General features: G+C 45.7%; 1 protein-coding gene across 8 annotated transcripts in view; it reads right to left on the bottom strand.

The window, feature by feature from the left end:
- Window positions 1-71: 71 nt before the first annotated feature.
- LOC109901125 (pericentriolar material 1 protein) overlaps window positions 72-23030 on the bottom strand; it is a 36632-nt gene continuing 13673 nt past the window's right edge. For 2 of the 8 annotated variants that reach the window (XM_020497162.2, XM_020497163.2), the window contains exons 11-40: window positions 22288-22491; window positions 21790-21956; window positions 21449-21675; window positions 18917-19053; window positions 18597-18726; window positions 18223-18396; window positions 17786-17970; window positions 17395-17595; window positions 16183-16450; window positions 15165-15310; window positions 14369-14598; window positions 13167-13338; window positions 10748-11067; window positions 10151-10315; window positions 9928-9984; window positions 9219-9391; window positions 8812-8940; window positions 7241-7376; window positions 6916-7068; window positions 6406-6509; window positions 5931-6065; window positions 3410-3640; window positions 3227-3283; window positions 2719-2821; window positions 2278-2423; window positions 2121-2181; window positions 1620-1822; window positions 1352-1444; window positions 1100-1223; window positions 72-872 (exon numbers count right to left, since the gene is read on the bottom strand). In XM_020497162.2, the coding sequence (XP_020352751.1) occupies window positions 847-872; window positions 1100-1223; window positions 1352-1444; window positions 1620-1822; window positions 2121-2181; window positions 2278-2423; window positions 2719-2821; window positions 3227-3283; window positions 3410-3640; window positions 5931-6065; window positions 6406-6509; window positions 6916-7068; window positions 7241-7376; window positions 8812-8940; window positions 9219-9391; window positions 9928-9984; window positions 10151-10315; window positions 10748-11067; window positions 13167-13338; window positions 14369-14598; window positions 15165-15310; window positions 16183-16450; window positions 17395-17595; window positions 17786-17970; window positions 18223-18396; window positions 18597-18726; window positions 18917-19053; window positions 21449-21675; window positions 21790-21956; window positions 22288-22491 (4657 nt within the window). In that variant the 3' untranslated portion in view covers window positions 72-846. The remainder of the gene's footprint in view (window positions 873-1099; window positions 1224-1351; window positions 1445-1619; window positions 1823-2120; window positions 2182-2277; window positions 2424-2718; window positions 2822-3226; window positions 3284-3409; window positions 3641-5930; window positions 6066-6405; window positions 6510-6915; window positions 7069-7240; window positions 7377-8811; window positions 8941-9218; window positions 9392-9927; window positions 9985-10150; window positions 10316-10747; window positions 11068-13166; window positions 13339-14368; window positions 14599-15164; window positions 15311-16182; window positions 16451-17394; window positions 17596-17785; window positions 17971-18222; window positions 18397-18596; window positions 18727-18916; window positions 19054-21448; window positions 21676-21789; window positions 21957-22287; window positions 22492-23030) is intronic. The other 6 variants (XM_020497164.2, XM_020497166.2, XM_020497165.2 and 3 more) reach the window with 6 other exon arrangements.

Genomic DNA, 23030 nt, shown 5'->3' with positions numbered 1-23030 from the left:
AAAGCAGTTCAATCAGTTCACATTATTTGCATTCAAGTAAACTACACTAGTTAAACCCAAAGACAAGCCACTGCTTTGCAAAGTTCCATTTTATTCTTAACTACATACAGTGGGAAATTGCCCCAAGAAACAAGCAAAATAAAATGTTACCTTTTTGTAGGCATGTTGACATGTAAAGATGACCGACAGCCCCATGAAATGAGGAGACAATGTGGTCGTTACAGCCAAAGAGGATGAAACGCCTCACCAGCAGGCTGAATGTAGTTTGAAGTTGTAGTTCGAGTTCAAAGGGTCAGATGCTTTAAAAAAAGCATGGGAGCTAGCGAGAATTAAACTAGGCCAAGAAGACAGAACAAATAAAACAATTCAAAATGACAAACAGAACTAAGGTGATTTAACAAGTTTACTGGATTCAAACGAGGCTTGTAACAGCAGCATTGATCGAGAGAGAAACCCCACCCTAAAACCCCAAATTAGCAACAAATCATAGAACACATTCAGGAATCAGGGGCAGTATGTATCAACCGTCTCAGAGCAGGGGTGCTGATCTAGGATCAGGTCCAACTTGTCCATACACTCTATGTATTATCTAAAAGACCAAACTGATCTTCGATCTTCAGCACTCCTACTCTGATGTGCTTCATAGATACAGCCTCGGGAGTAGAAATAAACAAAAACAGTGTTGGTTACATTACAGTTTTAGTTGTTCTAACCGTTTCGAGTGACGCTCAGTCACTAGCACATCATGACATTGTCTCGCCATCCAATCAAGTACAAATAGGAGTCTGAACATCTTTAGGATGATTCTGTAGTGGTCAATCAGACAATGTTCGTACAAGATTATTTTCATGCACTTTGTGCACCTATCGTTTCTGTAAGAAAGATGAGAAAAAAGGTAGAAGAATCATTCTTCCTGGAGATATCGCAAACACAGGAGATGGATACAATAGTATATAGCCAACATTTACATGACAGAATAATATCAGTTCTGCAACATACATTTATTTACCTGGACATTCTGTTCAGAAGTTGCACTCTACCGGTTTCATAAAACTCTGCCAGACAGTGAAACATTTCACTAGGCACGGTCTGTACCTACCTGGTTCTTTGAGTGTGTGTCCATTGCCCACTAGTCCAGCCAGTGTGTCAGTGTTCCCATTGAGGATCTCAGCAGACAGATTATTATTCTGCTGTTCCTCGACTATCCTCTTCTGGAGCGCCTCCTGTTCATCACACACACACACAGATTATTCGATTTCACAAGACCAATGATCAGAGTTTGTAAGAAGAGGAAAAAGGGAAGTGGACGTATTGATAACAGGGGAAATGGAGTCATTCTGTCTTGTCCCACCTCACATATGACACTGAGCTGCATGGGTAAGTCCTCCACTTTGACAAAGTCTTCCTCGTCGGACTTCTGGCTCGTGTTTCCTGATCCCACCTCCTGCATGAATTAAATGAAAGCATTAGAAAGTTTGGAAATGCAATAAAGACATTGGAATACACATTTAAAAAATAAATACAAAAATAAAATATATATAAAAATCAACTTTTTAAATAGATTTTTGTAGTTTAAAAAAAGGAAAAAAAAGGACCATAGGCCTGTGTAGTGGTCTTACATCTATGTTGACCATGACGGGTGACTCTGTGTCAGGGCTGCTGCTGCTGTTTGAGCTCTGGGAGTGGGAGCCCTCCTGGTAGTTGGTGGTGGCTGAGGCCGCACCTCCCTGGCTCTCCCTCTCTGGCCTCCTGTGCTCCACACCCTCCCCCTCTTCCTCTGGGGAGTCCACCACCTCGATGGACTCGGACTTACTGCTCTTGACTGGGCGGGGCGGGAGGATAAGCAAGCAGGAAAGTTTAGGATGGAGAGGAGAAGGTGAGGGAAAAAGGGAGAGACAAAGGATAGGGGAGGGGGGGGAATGGGGTTAATTGAGAATCAGAGGGGCTGAAAACACACAGGCATCCATCAGACCAAACATTGCTATAATGAAAACACCCGACAGCCATTTATCAAAATGTGGACTATGTACACAGCAAAAGGTAGATGAAAAGAAAAACAGGTAGTATTGTGGTTGACTAAAAACTAAAGAGACAGAAAACACAACAGTGAGCGTTCTTACCATCGTTACTCTCAGAGCTTTCTTGGTCTGACTTTGTCTCTCGGTTTCCATTTGCTGCTCCCTGAAATAGAGGAGAAGATGGTAACTAGAGAGTCTAGTGGAAGTGTGTGTACTGAGTGTGTGTGTGTACTGAGTGTGTGTGGGCACGTGTCCTAACCCGTTGCTCGACTCCGTCATTGCTAGCTTGCAGGGAGGTCTGGACGTCCTGGGGCTCAGCTTCAAACTCCTCCATCTCCTCCACCTCGTTCTCATCCTCCCCACTGCCGTAGTTTGTCAGGGCCTGGGTCTCTGCCTTGGACAGACCTGGCAAAGAACAACCATGAAGGGTTAAGCACTGGGAGATGACTAGTCTAGGGTGTGGCACTCGTCATAAATCCTAGTAGGGGTTTACTTGGTTGGAAATAGATTGGCGGGAGTTGTAACGATTTGACCAGAAAGATTCACAACAAATCCTCCATTGTGAACCTGCAGAACAGTCGATCACAAGCTTCCTCTAGTAGTTACGGTCACTAGCAATGTTTGCTGTGGTTGAACTAACTCACTTTGCAGAGAAGCGTTTAGGCTAATTGTGGCTTCTCGTATTGTAGTGTTCACTCACTAATAGAGAGAGGCAGACTCTCTCCATCGTCCTCCATCTCAGAGGTCTCGCTGCTCCTGCTGTCCTTCCTCTCTGTCTTTTTCTGCTCCGTCTCGTCTTCATCCTGTCACACAGAGTGAGATAAAGTTATTTAAGACATTTACACTATCCTTAACCCCAACCTTTAGACTACACTAGGGGTGTCAAATGACCTTTTTTTCACTAAAAATTTTTGGGGGTAGAAAACAAACTAAATATACTTTCAAATGACTAAACCAAATTGAAACTGTAAAATTATAATGGACCTACATTCATACAGTGTCCAGCTAATAATCACTGAAATTAAAGCTACACATTTAGGGAGGGTCGAAAATGCCAAAAACGTATATTTTTTTGCTAAGTTTGGCGACAAAGAAATATAACATTTGATGAGTTAGACACCCCTGTGCTACACGATGTGTAGTCTAAAAAGAGAGATCTGGCTTGAAACCACACTAGAAAATCAGATGTTGAATGTTGATTTCCTCACTTTGTCTTCAAGATACACTGGGGAAAAGGACTTCTCGACCGCCGGCGACTTGTTCTCCTGAAAGTAGATGGAAATGTTCAGTCTTGAAATTGATTCCCTTATTTAGTCAGATCAAATGACACACACACACACACACACAAATCCAATATGAAAACACACTCACCCCTATCCCCCCCCACCTACCTCATTATTCCTGTGTTCACGCTTGACTTGGTTATTATTAGGAGATTGTCTCCTGTGGTTCTTGTGTCTGGCTTGGGAGTTAGCTATAGTAGCAGTACTACTGCTGTTGCTGTCCAGGTCCTGCATGAGTCTGAAGAAGGCCAGCTCGTTAAACAGGATTTCAGAGATCTCCACCAGCAGGTCCTCGCCACAGTCCTTTAGAGTACGTCCTACAAACTTACTCAGAGAGTCCTGAGGGGGAGGGAGAAACTTCAGGCTCAATTTTGACAATAACGTTAAGCTAAAACAGCACTAGATAATAGACAGTATAGGTGTTGAGAAAATCTAAGAACGCTGCACTGTGTGGCTTGGCTCTGCCCCCAGCCTTGCTTGTTCAGACCACTATGGCTCATTTGTTCCCATTGGAAACGACAGACCACAGCCTATCTTGGTTTAGTTATACAAATCTTTGCTGATACTACTTATTTAAAAAAATGGCTGAACCAATATTTCTGGATAATATACACTGCTCAAACAAAATAAAGGGAACACTAAAATAACACATCCTAGATCTGAATGAATGAAATATTCTTATTAAATACTTTTTTCTTCACATAGTTGAATGTCCTGACAACAAAATCACACAAAAATGATCAATGGAAATCAAATTTATCAACCCATGGAGGTCTGGATTTTGGAGTCACACTCAAAATTAAAGTGGAAAACCACATTACAGGCTGATCCAACTTTGATGTAATGTCCTTAAAACAAGTCAAAATGAGGCTCAGTAGTGTGTGTGTGGCCTCCACGTGTCTGTATGACCTCCCTACAACTCCTGGGCATGCTCCTGATGAGGTGGCGGATGGTCTCCTGAGGGATCTCCTACCAGACCTGGACTAAAGCATCCGCCAACTCCTGGACAGTCTGTGGTGCAACGTGGTGTTGGTGGATGGAGCGAGACATGATGTCCCAGATGTGCTCAATTGGATTCAGGTCTGGGGAACGGGCGGGCCAGTCCATAGCATCAATGCCTTCCTCTTGCAGGAACTGCTGACACACTTCCGCCACATGAGGTCTAGCATTGTCTTGCATTAGGAGGAACCCAGGGCCAACCGCACCAGCATATGGTCTCACAAGGGGTCTGAGGATCTCATCTCAGTACCTGGCAGTCAGGCTACCTCTGGCGAGCACATGGAGGGCTGTGCGGCCCCCCAAAGAAATGCCACCTCACACCATGACTGACCTACCGCCTATGTTGACCTGTTGCAGGCAGCAGAACGTTCTCCACAGCGTCTCCAGACTCTGTCACGTCTGTCACGTGCTCAGTGTGAACCTGCTTTCATCTGTGAAGAGCACAGGGCGCCAGTGGCGAATTTGCCAATCTTGGTGTTCTCTGGCAAATGGCAAATGTCAAACGTCCTGCACGGTGTTGGGCTGTAAGCACAACCCCCACTGTGGACGTCGGGCCCTCATACCACCCTCATGGAGTCTGTTTCTGACCGTTTGAGCAGACACATGCACATTTGTGGCCTGCTGGAGGTCATTTTGCAGGGCTCTGGCAGTGCTCCTCCTTGGCGGAGGTAGCGGTCCTGCTGCTGGGTTGTTGCCCTCCGACGGCCTCCTCCACGTCTCCTGATGTACTGGCTTGTCTCCTGGTAGCGCCTCCATGCTCTGGACACTACGCTGACAGACACAGCAAACCTTCTTGCCACAGCTCGCATTGATGTGCCATCCTGGATGAGCTGCACTACCTGAGCCACTTGTGTGGGTTGTAGACTCCGTCTCATGCTACCACTAGAGTGAAAGCACCGCCAGCATTCAAAAGTGACCAAAACATCAGCCAGGAAGCATGCATGCATAACAGCATGTGAAATTTATTGTCAATCAGTGTTGCTTCCTAAGTGGACAGTTTGATTTCACAGAAGTGTGATTGACTTGGAGTTACATTGTGTTGTTCAAGTGTTCCCTTTATTTTTTGAGCAGTGTATATTACACACACGTTAGTTTGCACTTTGTTAAACGTCCACCCGAACAAGTTTTAGCTGTTATTCTACCAAAATAAACAGTTACCAGACTAATCTGAGGTTTGAGAGTCGCAATGGGGAAAACCTCTCCCTAACTTTGCTATAATATCATAACGCTGCAGCTGTACATAGTCCATCTGTAAATAGCCCACCCAATTGACCTACCTCATCCCCATACTGTTTTTATTTATTTACTTTTCTGCTCCTTTGCACACCAGTATCTCTACTTGCACATGATCATCTGATCATTTATCACTCCAGTGTTAATCTGCTAAATTGTAATTATTCGCTCCTATGGCCTATTTATTGCCTACCTAATGCCTTTTGCACACAATGTATATAGACTCTTTTTTTCCCCTACTGTGTTATTGACTTGTTTACTCCATGTGTAACTCTGTGTTGTTGTCGGTTCACACTGCTATGCTTTATCTTGGCCAGGTCGCAGTTGTAAATGAGAACTTGTTCTCAACTAGCCTACCTGGTTAAATAAAGGAGGGGGAAAAAAATGCTTATCATACCTGCAGTATGCCTCCCAGCTGTCGGTGGAAGAAGCGTACAAACTCCTTGCTCTCGTCGTTCTGCTGGGTGAGGGTGAGCACCATGCGTCGCACCGACGTCAGCAGCTGGTAGGAACACACCTCGTCCATGTGCTCCTAACAGACCACAACAACCTCTTTCAGGGCTTTGCCTTTAACAACATATTACATTGCTAGCCTGGGTACCACATTGCTGCTGGATTCAAGCATGCTAGCTTTGTCAAATTGTTTGTTGGGACATCAACAGGTTGGCTAAGGCAGAAACAAGGGCTTTTAACATTGCCAAGCGTGAAATGTCTGTTCCTAGAACATAATGTGAATCATTGCTCAAGTCACACAAGACATAACATAAGAATATTTCGACTCTCAGTAGCTTTCCAGGATAAGGATTGACCACCCCTAGTATAAATGGAGAGGAGACAAAAGGGAGACCACTATAGAGTATTGAGTGTCCTACCTTGAGGAAGGGGATGACTTCAGTCATGATGGCCTTAATCTGTCGATCCAGCTGCTGGGTGTCGATCTGGGGACAGTGGACGTCACCTGACCATACTCCCGCACCTTTACACACATGCACACTTATTATCTCCCATCTGAGGTGTGCGTTTTGTAAGCTGGCATCAAGAGAAAACTAAACAGCTCAGCACACCATTGCCACGTCCCATTTTTCTTTACTAAGAGGGTGAGATGGCACAATTCACAGCCTCTACATGAGACTGCAAACAGCCAAAGTGCTTTGCACTTGGAACCACTAGTGGGAATGCTCACACCCTCCGACCTCAAGATCGGAGAGCGAGGTCGACGACTCGACGTAAGCGATGTCGACGTCTCGACTCGAACGTGCCGGCACCGTCTCGAGAGAGCCGCCGAGAGAGAGCGAGAGAGAGCGAGAGAGCCGCCGAGAGAGAGCGAGAGAGCCGCCGAGAGAGAGCGAGAGAGCCGCCGAGAGAGAGCGAGAGATGTGTACCTTCCAGCAGCTGAGCAGCGCTAGCAGAAGAGTTAGCAGAGGCCTCAGAGGCAGTAGCAGCAGTGGTGTTGGGACTAAGCTCAGCCTTGAGCTTCATGCGCTCATACTCCCTCATCCTGGCGAGAGCCTTGTCTAAGTGGATTACTGTGTTACCTGGCAGCACAGCAAGGGGCAGGAGAGAGCAAGAGAGGGATATTAGAAGAGCAATGAGGGATAATACATTCACGTAAAGTTACCACAAGCTAAAGTTGTCCTTTGACCTAATGTGCTGTATATATTAGAGCACTGTGTGCATTTTTGATTGCGCATTATTTTATTTTTTTACCTAAATCGTCGTTAGCGAACGGCTCCAGGTTGGAGGTGGTGGACAGGGTGCTCTCGTTGTCCACCGATTCTGCGTCATTCCGCCTCTTACTCGGGTCGTGATGCTTGATGACCCGGATATTCTTCTCCGACACGTCCTGAGAGACAGAGGTAAAAAGGGAATTCAGTTACACTACTCAACCACAAACACGATTTAGAGAAAAGGGGGGGGAAAAAAGACCATTTCCAAAATGAGAACCCATTCATCCATCATTGTCTCGAACGAGGGAAAAAAAAAAAAAAACTGATTCATTTCAGAGACAGCTCTGCTAAACTCCCTTGACGTATTTCGCGCCTGTTCTCTCTCATGAAATCAATGAGGGATGCAATAGACTAAAAACAATGGGCAGAGCATCTTCCCTTGTATCCTTTTCTCCTAACATGGGGAATCGGGCATCTCATCCATCACTGGGGAACAAAGGAGTGATTTACAAAAGGGATGGTTCTAATTTAGCAAAACCTCCGGGGACCTGGGCTAGAACAAAGACCTGCACAGCCACACATCTAATCTGTCCGGCAGGCAGCAACTGCAACGCTTCGCTCAGATTGATGGATGGGCTGCAAGGCACAGCCTTTCTGACAACTGGAACACTGGATATCAAAGACGAGAGTGGGGGGTGGAGAACAAAGGAGGTAGAGAGAGAGATATAGAGAGAGAGAGAGAGAGAGGTAGAGAGAGAGAGAGAGGTAGAGAGAGAGAGAGAGAGGTAGAGAGAGAGAGAGAGAGAGGTAGAGAGAGAGAGAGAGAGAGGTAGAGAGAGAGAGAGAGAGAGAGGTAGAGAGAGAGAGAGAGAGAGAGGTAGAGAGAGAGAGAGAGAGGTAGAGAGAGAGAGAGAGGTAGAGAGAGAGAGAGAGGTAGAGAGAGAGAGAGGTAGAGAGAGAGAGAGAGGTAGAGAGAGAGAGAGAGGTAGAGAGAGAGAGAGAGGTAGAGAGAGAGAGAGAGAGAGAGAGGTAGAGAGAGAGAGAAAGGTAGAGAGAGAGAGAAAGGTAGAGAGAGAGAGAAAGGTAGAGAGAAAGGTAGAGAGAAAGGTAGAGAGAGAGAGAGAAAGGTAGAGAGAGAGAGAGAAAGGTAGAGAGAGAGAGAGAGGTAGAGAGAGAGAGAAAGGTAGAGAGAGAGAGAAAGGTAGAGAGAGAGAGAAAGGTAGAGAGAAAGGTAGAGAGAAAGGTAGAGAGAGAGAGAGAAAGGTAGAGAGAGAGAGAGAAAGGTAGAGAGAGAGAGAGAAAGGTAGAGAGAGAGAGAGAGAGAGAGAGAGAGAGAGAGAGAGAGAGAGAGAGAGAGAGAAGAGAAATAGATGGGCAGAGTGTTTAAGATGGATGGCTGGAGAGAGCGAGAGATGTTGAGAGAAAGTGAGAGGTGTCGAGAATGAGCTATAGGAGAGAGCGAGCTAGAGAAAAGAGAGCTTTGGAAAATTTGAAAAGAGAGAGGAGGGAGTGGGAGATATGACAGCCAAAATATATATATATATATATATATATATATATATATATGCCTGTGTGCGTATATCCCTGTGTGCGTATATCCGTCTGTCTCACCCCGTCGCTGGTGGCCAGGCTCTCACTTGGGGTGAGCTCTGACTGGGAGCCGGCCGCCCAGGCCACGGGACCCAGGGAGGCCTGGTCCTCGGCCGCACTCTTGTCCGTCAAGTGCCTGGTCACTATGTCCTAGCGGTCAACAGCAGAGAGACATGGTTAAACATGAGATTCCAACAACAAGGAAGGTTACAAGGAGCCGTACATTATGAGAAAAAAAATAAACATTCGACACTCCTACGTAATTTAGCGACAACATTTCAACCCCTCAGATCTTTATCAGCAGCTTCTTGTGGCTTGTATCCATTCCTATGAACTTCACCCATATATTGTATGAAATACTATTTACAGTCTCAGAGTAGGAGTGCTGGTCCAGGATCAGCACAAGATCCTCAATCGGACGTGTTCACCTGTAGGGAGTAGAGTGCCCTCTGGCGCAGGTAGTCGGTGTTGAGCAGCTGCAGCTCGTGGAAGAGCTCGATGAGGAAGTGGGGCCGCGACTCGTTCTGGGAGATGAGTGTGGCCACCTCTGAGTAGATGGTCTCCCTAAGGGCCTCGAACAGGGAGAAGTCACTGCTGGCACCTGGAGGTGTTAAACCGCAAGACAGACACTCTAGAAGATGTTGTCGCAAGTAATAAGAAGCAGTCATATGTGGCAGTCTATTGGGGATATAATCTCAGGTTTCCATCCAGTAGTGAAGCGGTGGTGTTGCAGGCTTTAGCTCCAGCCCTGCTGAAACATACCTTCATCAGGACCTTGATTAGCTGAATCAGATGTGTCAAGAGTAGGGTTGAAGAAAAAGCCTGCACACCGAGTAGTTCTCTAAGAGCAATGTACGGTTTTAATCAAAGGCAATGATACTGTACAATCCAATACATTGTACCAGATTTCAGGTTTTATGTTCTTAAATGTGAAAGAAAAAGCAATTGCATTAAAAAATATATATTAAAGCCAATTAGAATGCCAAGTATATTAGATCAAGCCAGAGATTCCAAGGTTAAAGGTTGCTTGTAAGACCGATATTAAACAAAAGTTGTAAAAAAAAAAAAAACTCTGAACTTCAATCAGTGACAATCAGTGTTAGCTGGTGCTTAGCTGTGTGCTAGGAGTGAGTTTACCTGGCACTTCAGTGCATGCAATTCTGTTAGAAAGGAAAGGTGTTCTCCAAGCATACGCTGTGAGGAAAATCAACAACAACAAAAAAGTGACGACATAAATAAATGTAAAATGTGGTCACATTACGAAAAGGTGAGGACATAAACCAAATAAAAAAATGATAATTAAACTAAAGATGTGAGTGGACAAGGTGTGGTGTGGTGTGATCGGGTCAAGGTTTTGTACCGGAGGAGAGGTCGTTGGGCTTGTTGCCGGTCTTGGTCTTGCTGTCCAGTTTCTCCTGGGTCAGTTTGTCCAGCAGGCTCTGGTTCTGATCCCGCTGACGATGGGGCTGCGGCGCCCTCTCCTGGACAAAGTCGGCCGTGCTGGACACGCTGTCACTCTCCACTCCTGGAGATACACACAAGCAAGGAAAGAGAAACATTCAAAACAAATCGAGGGGAGAATGTGTGAAAAACAGAAAAACATTACACATCATTTGTTAAAAAATAAAACTTTCTGCACTTGTCTATTGCATAGATAGTGTTGACCAAGTCGCCTTGAGCAATACCATTTCAGCTCATCTCCTAAATATTGAGAGGTCTTCAAATATCTATTCTTAGGGTTTAAATATATTAACAGGCAGGTGCTACACAGTGGTGGTGGTTGGAGCGAGTTACCTCCCGGCCTTCCTAACTGAGCTGCCGGAGAGGAAGGAAAATGTCAAGTTCGAGAAAAAGCGCTCAATATAAACCACTGCATGTCCCGACACTACCATTAAAATTATAGACTGATCATTTCTTTGTCAGTGAGCAAATGTACAAAATCAGCAGGGGATCATACCCATGTTCTTGTGGTGTCCCTTGGCCCGCCGGGTCCTCCTCTTGGAGTTGGGCGTCTTGTCACGGGAGGCCAGGCAGGCCTGGGCAGAGACCTTACGTCCTGCCCTAAAGGTCTTGGTGACGGTGGTGGGGTCAGCTGGGTCCGGCATGCTGCTGAAGCTCTCCTGGGAGGCCTGGTCGAAGGCCTGGGGCCGGGGAATATTAGCCCCTCTATAGGGTAGAGGGGAGGGGGATTCGTTGATAGGAGCTGGCGGCTGGGAGACGTTGAGCCAGCCAGATTCATGGCCACGACTGCTGCTTCCTTCATTCTGCTTCTGGGGCCTGGTGGGATGGATACAGACAGAAAGAAGGTTGGACTAATGAAGGATTTTTATTTTGTCCGAGAGTAACAGAACTAAGTAGTAATGAAGTACAGTGAGGTGGAAAAAGTATTTGATCCCCTGCTGATTTTGTACATTTGCTCACTGACAAAGAAATGATCAGTCTATAATTTTAAATGGTAGGTTTATTTGAACAGTGAAAGACAGAACAAAAAAATCCAGAAAAACACATGTCAACAATGTTATAAATTGATTTGCATTTTAATGAGGGAAATAAGTATTTGACCCCCTCTCAATCAGAAAGATTTCTGGCTCCCAGGTGTCTTTTATACAGGTAATGAGCTGAGATTAGGAGCACAGTCTTAAAGGAAGTGCTCCTAATCTCAGTTTGTTACCTGTATAAAAGACACCTGTCCACAGAAGCAATCAGTCAAACAGATTCCAAACTCTCCACTATGGCCAAGACCAAATAGCTCTCCAAGGATGTCAGGGACAAGATTGTAGACCTACACAAGGCTGGAATGGGCTACAAGACCGTCGCCAAGCAGCTTGGTGAGAAAGTGACAACAGTTGGTGTGATTATTCGCAAATGGAAGAAACACAAAAGAACTGTCAATCTCCCTCGGCCTGGGGCTCCATGCAAGATCTCACCTCGTGGAGTTGCAATGATCATGAGAACGGTGAGGAATCAGCCCAGAACTACACGGGTGGATCTTGTCAATGACCTCAAGGCAGCTGGGACCATAGTCACCAAGGAAAAACAAAATGGTAACACACTACGCTGTGAGGGACTGAAATCCTGCAGCGCCCACAAGGTCCCCTGCTCAAGAAAGCACATATACATGCCCGTCTGAAGTTTGCCAATGAACATCTGAATGATTCAGAGGACAACTGGGTGAAAGTGTTGTGGTCAGATGAGACCAAAATGGGGCTCTTTGGCATAAACTCAACTTGCCGTGTTTGGAGGAGGAGGAATGCTGCCTATGACCCCAAGAACCCCATCCAACATGGAGGTGGAAACATTATGCTTTGGGGGTGTTTTTCTGCTAAGGGGACAGGACAACTTCACCGCATCAAAGGGACGATGGACAGGGCCATGTACCGTCAAATCTTGGGTGAGAACCTCCTTCCCTCAGCCAGGGCATTGAAAATGGGTCGTGGATGGGTCTTCCAGCATGACAATGACCCAAAACACACGGCCAAGGCAACAAAGGAGTAGCTCAAGAAGAAGCACATTAAGGTCCTGGAGTGGCCTAGCCAGTCTCCAGACCTTAATCCCATAGAAAATCTGTGGAGGGAGCTGAAGGTTCGAGTTGCCAAACATCAGCCTCGAAACCTTAATGACTTGGAGAAGATCTGCAGAGGAGTGGGACAAAACCCCTCCTGAGATGTGTGCAAACCTGGTGGCCAACTACAAGAAACGTCTGACCTCTGATTGCCAAAAAGGGTTTTGCCACCAAGTACTAAGTCATGTTTTGCAGAGGGGTCAAATACTTATTTCCCTCATTAAAAAGCAAATCAATTTATAACTTATTTTTCTGGATTTTTTTGTGGTTCCGTCTCTCACTGTTCAAATAAACCTGCCATTAAAATTATAGGCTGATAATTTCTTTGTCAGTGGGCAAACATACAAAATCAGCAGGGGATCAAATAAGTTTTTCCCCCTCACTGTATGCCTTTCATTCTTTGCATACACACACACACACTAGGGCTGGGAATTGCCAGGGACATCACGATACGATATCACGATACTTAGGTGCCAATACAATATGTGTTGCGATTCGACTGCGATTTGATGTTCCAAACATATTGCTCACTATATGCCTGCTACAGAGGGACCAGAGAGAGCATGAGAAAACTTGTTTTGATCAGTCAGGGAAATAGAAGTGCTGAAAACATGTTGGCTAACTACTTAAAAAAAAAGACAGAACATGAAAAATACTGGGGTTTTGGGCACATGTACAGCCGACTAGCGCTAGCTAACGCAACCTACATAGATTTTATAAAATCGATACTTGGGAGTCAAATGTTGATATTATTGTCCAAAAATAATATCACCACATGCAACTATGGATTTTTTCCTCCCATCACTAGGCACACCTTTTGTCTACAGTGTTGAGTGGGGAGCGTTGTAGGGGCGGAGGGAAGCTCAAGTACTCGGAGGTGTTGGGATCCAGCTGCTGCTGCTGTTGGTTGTCTGGGCTGGCTTGGCCACCAGCACTCTGAAGGAACTCACCCATAGCAGAAGGGAACAGGGGGTTGAAGTTAAACCCTGTGGAGGAGAGAAAGAAATGAAGTGAGCACACATATTGAGGTACATTGTGCAGGTTAGCGGTTTTTCGATTATGAATCTGGTTCTGGAGGCCAAAGTCACAAAATCTCATTTTAAACCTAGCTCCAACTGCTATCCCTAATGCCTAACCTTAACCTTAAATTAAGACCAAATGCTCTTATGAATTATTACAATATAGACCATTTTGACTGGCTTATTTAAGGGGGTGGGGGATCAATTAAAAAATAAAATAGCTCAGTTCTGCCTCCTGGACAAGACTGACAAACATCAACCTGCGTATATTGTGATCTGGAAACAACTTTTGTAAAAGTGCATCAAATCAGGAATTTCTCCTAGTATTCCAGTATGCCCTCTGTGCCAGAGCTTCTCAATTTCTAAAGCTAACCTCTGAAATGAACTGGGTCAAGGTGACAGGTATTTGTAGAAGACTGCCTTCTATGACATTATTACAAAAACAATTGATACATTTTTGCACACCACACTAACTACACAAAACATTTAGAACACCTGCTCTTTCCATGACAGACTGATCAGGTGAAAGCTATGAGGAGACAGGTTAAACCTTGAGACATGTATTTTGTATGTGTGCCATTCAGAGGGTGAATGGGCAAGAATTTAAGTGCCTTTGAACGGGGTATGGTAGTAGGAGCCAAGCACAACGCTACTGGGGTTCACATGCTCAACAGTTTCCAGTGTGTATCAAAAATGGTCCACCACCCAAAAGGACATCAAGCCAACTTGACAACCGTGGGAAGCATTGGAGTCAACATGGGCCAGCATCCCTGTGGAGTGCTTTCAACACCTTAGAGAGTCCATGCCCTGACAAATTCAGGCTGTTCTGACGGGGGGGGGGGGGTTATGTTCGGTATAGTCGGTGTATACTCTTGGATTTTACATTCCTTTGAGAAAACTGTCACTCATACAAAAACAGATACTTCATAACATAGAGGAAGGATGTAAAAACATTGGATTGAAGGATGGAAGTTTGAAGGGGTGTTTGAAGGCGTACCGGAGGAGAAGGGTGAGAATCCAGCCAGGCCGGGAGGCAGGTTGAGGGCCTGGTTGACAGAGGGGGGCATGGAGGTGGTGAAGGGGAGAAAGAGGCTGGTGGGGGAGAGGGGGGGACAGGCACTGCCGGAGTCCCGGGATGTGGAGCCCTGGTTCTGGGGCTGCTGACCTGAAGACGAAGACAGCTGCTGCTGTTGTTGACGGAGCAGGTCGCTCAGCACCAGTCTCAGTCTGGGGACAAACAGGATACAGGCAAGTTAGTGTTAAAACCTAAATCACATTCATGTATTCACAAGTCATGTTTAAGCCTGATGTTATGTTCACATATACTGCAGATAGCCAATCACGGTTAATTGACTATGCATTTAGAACTATACATTAACGTAGACATAACATGCGTGTGAACCTAACAAACCAAAGCTGCAATAAATAAAATGTTCATAAACTGAATTGTAAGGTCTGGAAAACAGACGCTGATAATATCCCTCATGCAGTACATTCAGCCAGTGACATTAACATATTAGTAACATTTCTGGGGACTTCAGATGAGAATTAGCTGCAGTATATTGCTAAAATATGGTGCAATGTTTGTTGTACATCATCTGTGTCAAATGGGTCCCGTGTGGCTCAGTTGATAGAGCATGGCGCTTGTAGTGCCAGAGTTGTGGGTTCGATTCCCATGGAGGACCAGTACAAAAAAGTATGCACTCACTACTGTAAGTTGCTTTGGATAAGAGCGTTTGAATACGTTTTTCTAGTCGATTTTTTATTGGTCTGTAGCGGTGTGTTCGGTCTACCTTTCGACGTTGTTCTGCTGCCAGGCCAGCTGTGTGTAACACTGGCTGAGCTGGTGCATGACCAGGTGAACCTGGGGGGAGGACAGGTTGTTGGGCAGCGCGTTGTGCGGTCCTGTCAGCAGGGTCTGGAGCATGTAGGACAACGTCTGGAGGGGGGGAAACGGGTAGGAGAGTGAGAGGATGTAGAAAGAATGTGTGTGTGTATATATATAGAGAGAGAAAGTTCGTTTGAAAGACGGATAGAGAGAGAAGGGCAGGAGAAAGAGGGGAGAGAGAACAGAATGGTATTCATGAACCTGTCCGTCAGTTGGTTTCCACATACAAGTTCTGACACCCAGTCAAATAGGAACTCAAGCCAACGGCTGATTTCTACAAAGGAATAGCAGCGTTGGCATTTCCATCAGGACGACACACGCTGAATAAATTCAACACCATGCCCTATAGGTTAATAAGTGTCACCGCCACCGTGCTATATCAATGACAACGTGGAGAAAATCCATTTAGGCACCTCTAACACAAGACTGGCGTGAGTAATACATTTTCTTTATTAACTTACTTTATGAAAACGTAATAGACATTGAACAGAAAGGAAAGTGAGCAGAAATGCCAAACATTGCTGCTGCTACCTTCTCTATAGGGTCAGGTGAAACAGACCAGGGGGCGAATACATCATATCCAGAATATTTGAAATACTTGGTGTACTTTATTTGGCTTCGCTGGGTCATGTAAAATGTAAACAAACTCCACGTGCCAGGCAAGCTAAACGAACCTCAAGTACCTAATTTGGTAAGAGAGAACTCAGACCTGGATCGGATGTGTACTCCAAACATTTAAAAATACTTTAGGTACTTAATTTAGCTTGGATGGTACAAAGAACAAAAATGGTGCAAACTCCTCATGCCAGCTAGCCTCGTACCTGACAAGCTAAATCAGGCACGCCTCAACCATGTCAAACGTTTGAGATAAGCCTATGTATTGTTGTGAGGTGACTGAAGTGTGAGCCAACTGCTATACCAACCTGCTGATCCTGCAGTAGGGTCTGACACATGCTGGTGCTGAAGTCCAGCTGCCTCTGTAGTGTGCCCACCTGCTCCTGCCAGTGGCGTGATGCCAACCCAGACCCCTCCTGGAAGGACAGCTCGGCCGCCCAGCGTAGGTTCTCCTGGCGCCTCGCACCCCCGATGCTGACGCCACCGTGGGCTTGTTGCTGTTGTTTGCCTCGAGAACGGGGAGAGGCACGGCCACTAGCTTCGGATGCGAATTGTTGGGGCGGCTTCAGAACGTTGCTGGAGAAAAAGAACGAAGAGAGAGTGATGTATTATTGGGTGTCCAGCGAGTTGTGGGTGCTGCTGTGAATGCAAGAGCCAATTTTCCCCACAGAACTTTCATGATGCCAAGATTCAAGTTCTATTTGTATTATGTACGGGGGGGCTACGTATGGTATACATCGTCCAACGAAGTGCATGCTTGCAGGTTCCTTCTCGACAACAATAAGGAACGGTCAAAAATAAGAATACGAACAAAAGTAAATGGCAGTAGAATACCGTATTTAACCATATATGAATAGAATCCTACGGGGTGGATCAAAAGCCTGCAGGCTCAGTATCTCTTGGACTGGAGTTAGGTTAAGGTTAACCCTAACCCCTCATATCACTACTACAATGGATTAATCCGTAAGAGTCTATTAACGAACCCGTAATTATTTTTTTATTTATTTTTTTATTATTATTTTTTTTTTTTAATCGGTCAGTTTAAGCTAGTGATATCAGTTTGCATGGGCTGCATCTCAATCCACCCATGTCGGCCTTTCGCATCTGCGGTGGAAGGTGGCTGAGCCACAGCGTTGTCAGTCAGACCAGGAGACGTCCCGGAAATTGGTCTTCTCGCGAAAATGTCTGTGGCGGCGGAACGATTTGGCCTACAAACTATTGCGATGGAAAGAGGACTCCCGAACGCGTTGGTGTTCTCCGCTTTGCTCTACGACCCCCACAAGGGTCACGTGACTCATCTGAAGGTAACCCCTACAAACACATGGAAGCACAAAGGCAGGTTTGTGCCCCCCAAAAAATACGGGGTTAAATATGTGTCAATGTATATTATAGTTTTTTTTATACCTAAAGGTTTCCTAAAATTCGATATCAAGTAGACTTTGAGGTTAAGACTATTGTGCCCTGTATATTTATGCATAATTGTAAAACAATGGGTTTCCTTGTATGCCTCTTTTACAGACCTGCCCAGTGTCTTCCTGTTGCTGTAGGATCTCTGCTTCCTAGTGGAGTAGCAATGCAGGTCATCACTGGAGCTGGACTCTGCTCCATCTTCTTCTTCATCATCATCCTCCTCCTCTTCTTCTTCCTCAGCGCCCAACTCAGAGGGGTAGCAGTCCTCGTCCAGCTGACAGGGGGTGGAGCCGCCCCATGTGGCCATGGTCCTGAGGAGGGTAACAAAGTCAATTAAGGCCCAACCCAGAGACGACACCGATACCTCGTGAAGCGTTCTGAATGTATCAGATCGAAGTAGATTGATGCTTTTTAGCCATCACATGCTTTCATATCTACATATCATGGAATTCACCCGATTATTTAGGGGTCTTAATCTAGGGGGGGTGACGCTTCGCTCACCTCTCCTCCCTGCTGAGTGGCTGCGTGGCGGCGGCGGCGTGACCCTCGGGGTCCTCCATCCTGTAGGGGGAGTCGCTGAGGCCGCTCCTCCTCTGGTGCTCGGCCATCAGGGACTCCAGGTGCTTCCTCCGCTGGCGCAGCTCCTCCCGCAGGATCTGATGGCGCCGCATCTCACACCACAGCTGCTGGGGAAACATGAAGGTAAATGAGCGCTGTTATTTTCATGGTTACATCTGCATGATAACTCACACTCCTATACAGCTCCCTGACATCCAGCCATGGCTAACTCGGTCATGCTAACCCTCAGGAAAAGCCTTGCACTGAGCGGGTGGTCTGTTTGATTTTGGCGAGCCATCAAGTTCATGGGATGTGCATACGATCCTTGACGTTACTGTGAACTGACCCTGTCAAAATCGAAAAACAAATCAAGAACCCACCTCGTTGTCGGTGACAGAGGCGTTCGCGGCGGCCTGGGCTGTGGGTTTGAGCGTGGCGGTAGGAGAAGCATTCGCTTTGGGGGCTGCAGCAGGAGCAGGGGCTGGGGTGGAAGCTGCAGCCGGGACCTTCCTCATCAGGGCCTGCTGACTCACTGTGCTGCTGGACACCGACGACTGGAGAGGAGAAGATGGGAGGGAGAGGTAGAGCGTGTATGCGAGAGAATGATAGGAGAGAGGAAGAGCGAGGCTCTCTCAAATAACACCCTATTCCCGATATAGAGCACTAAGGTTAAAATGTCAGAAACCAGTTCTGACACCAAAGCCTTTCAACACAATCAATCAGGAAATAGAGTGGTGTGCTCAGTGTGTGTTACCTGCAGGTCGGGGCAGGCCCACTGCAGGTCCTGGATCTGGTCTTGGATCTCCATCAGCCGCTGGCGTTCCTCGTGAAGCTGCTGCAACTCCTGCTGCTGCTGACGAAGCTTCTCCTCATACAGCTTCTCCCTGAGACACACAACTTATTTTTAGATTCAAACAGAATCACCGGCGGTGTAATTCTCACACGCTTAAAGGCAGAAATGCACTCCCTCCGATATAAATAGACGGAGGTACTTTCATACACTTATGATGGTTCAACGGCTTCTACCGCGGGTGTGTGTTAGTGCTCCGTATGGGTGTGAGTGAGTCTCCGAACCTGGCTTTGTCTGTGAGGGTGACGTCTCTGGGGCTCCTGGCTGCAGAGGAGGAGCCAGCAGCAGCACCTCTGGTGTTGTTGGGCTGCTGGTGGAGGCCCTCGTCCTCGTTGGCCGTGGTGGCATCTGTATCGTCACTCTGGGAGACAGAAAGGCACATGGTTACTATTCCGTAAGGCCATTGCCCGTCTTCAACGGCTCAAATTCCAGCTCTTTATTTTCTTGGACTGTAAAAGGGTCCTCTTCCACTCTGAACTGTCTAGACCAGTCAACTGCACCATGGTCATTTTAGATTCTGTACCATGTGTTCTATTTTGTATTATTGACTTGTGTGTGTGTTGATATGTTCCTACTCGCACATGCTGTGAAAAAGTATTTGCCCCCTTTTAAATGATCTGCTTTTGTGTATATATATATATAGAGATATATATATATATATATTTATTTATTTATTTATTTATTTATTGTACTGAATGTTAGCAGATCTTCAACCAAAACCTAATAATTAGATAAAGGGAACATGAGTGAACAAATAACAACAATTACATACTTATACAACACCCAAAGCCCCCGTTTGAAAAAATGTATTGCCCCCTTCACTCAATAACTGGTTGTGCAATGACTCCAACCAAATGTTTCCTGTAGTTGTTGATCAGTCTCTCACATCGCTGTGGAGGAATTTTGGAACACTCTTCCATGCAGAACTGCTGTAACTCCATGACATTTGTGGGATGAACTGCTCGTTTCTTGTCTGCCACAACATCATCTCAACTGGGATTAGGTCTGGACTAGACCAGTCCACAACATCAAAATGTATTGCTTTTTAGTAGATGTCGACCGATTAATCGGAATGGTATTTTTGGACACCGATTTTTTTATTAACACCTTTATTTAATCTATATTTAACTAGGCGAGTCAGTTAAGAACACATTCTTATTTTCAATGACGGCTTAGGAACAGTGGGTTAACTGCCTCGTTCAGGGGCAGAACAACAGATATTCACCTTGTCAGCTCGGGGGATCCAAGCTTGCAACCTTATAGTTAACTAGTCCAACGCTATAACCCCCTGCCTCTCGTTGCACTCCACAAGGAGACTACCTGTTACGCGAATGCAGTAAGCCAAGGTAATTTGCTAGCTAGCATTAAACTTATCTTATAAAAAACAATCAATCAATCATAATCACTAGTTAAACTAGTAATATCATCAACCATGTGTAGTTATCTAGCATGTCCTGCATTGCACATAATCTGACTGAGCATACAAGCATACAGGTATCTGACTGAGCGGTGGTAGGCAGCAGCAGGCTCATAAGCATTAATTCAAACAGCACTTTAGTGCGTTTTGCCAGCAGCTCTTTATTGTGCGTCAAGCATTGCGCTGTTTATGACTTCAAGCCTATCAACTCCCGAGATGAGGTTGGTGTACCCGATGTGAAATGGCTAGCTAGTTAGCGGGGTACGCGCTAATAGCGTTTCAAACGTCACTTGCTCTGAGACTTGGAGAGGTTGTTCCCCTTGCTCTGCATGGGTAACACTGCTTCGAGGGTGGCTGTTGTCGTTGTGTTCCTGGTTCGAGCGAGGAGAGGGACGTATAAGCTATACTGTTACACTGGCAATACTAAATTGTGCCTATAAGAACATCCAATAGTCAAAGGTTAATGAAATACAAATGGTATGGAGAGAAATAGTCCTATAACAACCTAAAACTTCTTACCTAGGAATGTTGAAGACTCATGTTAAAAGGAACCACCAGCTTTCATATGTTCTCATGTTCTGAGCAAGGAACTTAAACGTCAGCTTTCTTACATGGCACATATTGCACTTTTACTTTCTTCTCCAACACTTTGTTTTTGCATTATTTAAACCAAATTGAACATGTTTCATTATTTATTTGAGGTTAAATTGATTTTATTGATGTATTATTTTAAGTTAAAGTGTTCATTCAGTATTGTTGTAATTGTCATTATTACAAATAAATCAAATGTAAAAACAAAAAAATTAAAATTGTCCGATTAATCGTTAGACTTTTTTTGGTCCTCCAATAATTAGATAAAGGTATCGGCGTTGAAAAACAATAAATCGGTCGACCTCAATTTTTTTTTTGACATTTTCATGTCGACTTGTGTATTTTGGCTCACTGTATCGCTGAATGACCGAGCTGCGCTTCAGCTCACAGACAGATGGCCTGACATTTCCCTGTGGAATTCTGATATAGAGCAGAATTCATGGTTCCTTCCATAAAGGCAAGTAGTCCAGGTCCTGAGGCAGCAAAGCATCTCCAAACCATCACACTACCACCATGCTTGGCTGTTGGTTTAAAGTTCTTACTTTGTAACGCAGTGTTTGGTTTTCGCCAGGTATCACGGGACCCATGCCATCCAAAAAGTTATACTTTCATCTGTCCATAGAAAATTCTTCCAAGAGTCTTGATCATCCAGGTGCTTTTTGGCAAACTTGAGTCAAATGTTGGGATGAGATTGGTCCCACTGACTTGCACTATGCTATGTTTCTCTGCTTCTAGTCAGTCCTCTCACCTGCACCATGGCCACCAGCTCCTGGAGCTGCCGTAGTTTCTGCTTGGCCGTCTGCAGCCGGTGAACTTTGTGGGCGAAGTCTGCGTCATCGTTCCCCAGGCTGCTCCTCCTGCTCGACCCAGAGCCCTCGCTGTCCCGGCCCCTGGCCCCCCGCACCTCTTCATCCTCCAGGGCATTGTCATCATCGTCGTCATTGACCTGGTTGTAGGGCCGGTTGTACTGGCACTCTTGTGGAGCCAGAGAAATCAGGGTTAGTGAGATGAGTGGGTTGTGTGTATGTGTGAAAACAGCAGGGTGGGGGGGGGGGGGGGGTGTACAGCATGTAATGTGCGTTGCGCTACCTATGGCTGAGGGGATGTTGAGGCTGCGGAGGTTGGCTGCTGCAGAGCGGTTGTTGATCTCACACTCGGTGTTGAGCCTGCCGTCAGCATGGTTGTTGGTGCTGCCTCCTCCTCGGCCGTTGGTCATACTGTTCATTTCTGTCCAGTTCCCAGAATGCTGTGGGTTTCTGACCAGGGGAAAGAGAGATGGAGAAGAGGGTCAAGACTCAATTTCACTCTCTGCCATGATTTACCCTTGGGAACTGGATTCATCTAAACCTTAATAATATTTCTTAGTTTGTTCTCAATGAGTTGCCTGGCTATCTTTTACAATAAATACCTGTTAATGTAGGGCACATGAAGGGAACAGATTATATGCTTGGTTTGAAGCGAACCAGTTACTGCCAATGGTTGCCGGTTCGAATGATGCTTAGTAACAGAAATGGACAAGGCCCACTAATAAACAGCTCTAATGAGTAACAATGACTTCACCAAACTCCGTCTGTGTCACTTAAGTACCTGATGTTTGTGATGGGGGGCCGGCGGTTCTCCTGCTCAGAGTCGAACATGGTCTCCAGCATGGAGCCGTCCTCCTCAGTCTCCACCTCCTCTTCCTCCTTCACGTTCTCGTTGACCGTGTCCACCATCATGTCCGATGTCTGCTCGTAGTACTGTACCAGCTCACGCAGCTCATTCAAACGCTTGTGCACCTCCTTCAGCTTCCTGTGGTGGGAGGGGGATTCTGTTTTTGTCTCCACCTCAAGGATTTAAAAGCATTGGATTGGCCTTCTGCCCAAAATTGAAAGCATCCCAAGTCTTTCTTTTGAGTCAAATTTCAGAGAGAATGAATAGGGAGAAATGGAATGTGGGAGAGAGACCAAGGTTGATACACGGACAACTGAAATCAATGAAGGAGAGACACTTGACTAATTGGATCTATTGCTGCGCCAACTGATGAATGTATAAGAGGGATAAGGGTGATGGATGGTAGAGTTTGTCTGAAGGAACAGTGCAGTATGGATCTTCAGCTGCCGGTACCAGAGAGATAGAAAGGGTGCATGCTAATAGTCTGAGTTGGTTCCCTCTACTAGTCTCCTTTGCTTCATCGGCACTGAGTTGTATTCATTAGGGCACACAAGTCCAGGTAGTCCCAATAGACATGGAGCACTGGTCACTTTAATCATGTTTCCATACTGTTTTACTAATTTCTGATTTATATACTGTATTCTAGTCAATGCCACCCTATTCAACTATTGCAGAAT

Source organism: Oncorhynchus kisutch, linkage group LG12 (assembly GCF_002021735.2).
Source record: "Oncorhynchus kisutch isolate 150728-3 linkage group LG12, Okis_V2, whole genome shotgun sequence".
Taxonomy (NCBI): domain Eukaryota; kingdom Metazoa; phylum Chordata; class Actinopteri; order Salmoniformes; family Salmonidae; genus Oncorhynchus; species Oncorhynchus kisutch.
This window is presented reverse-complemented; position numbering and strand designations above follow the sequence as displayed.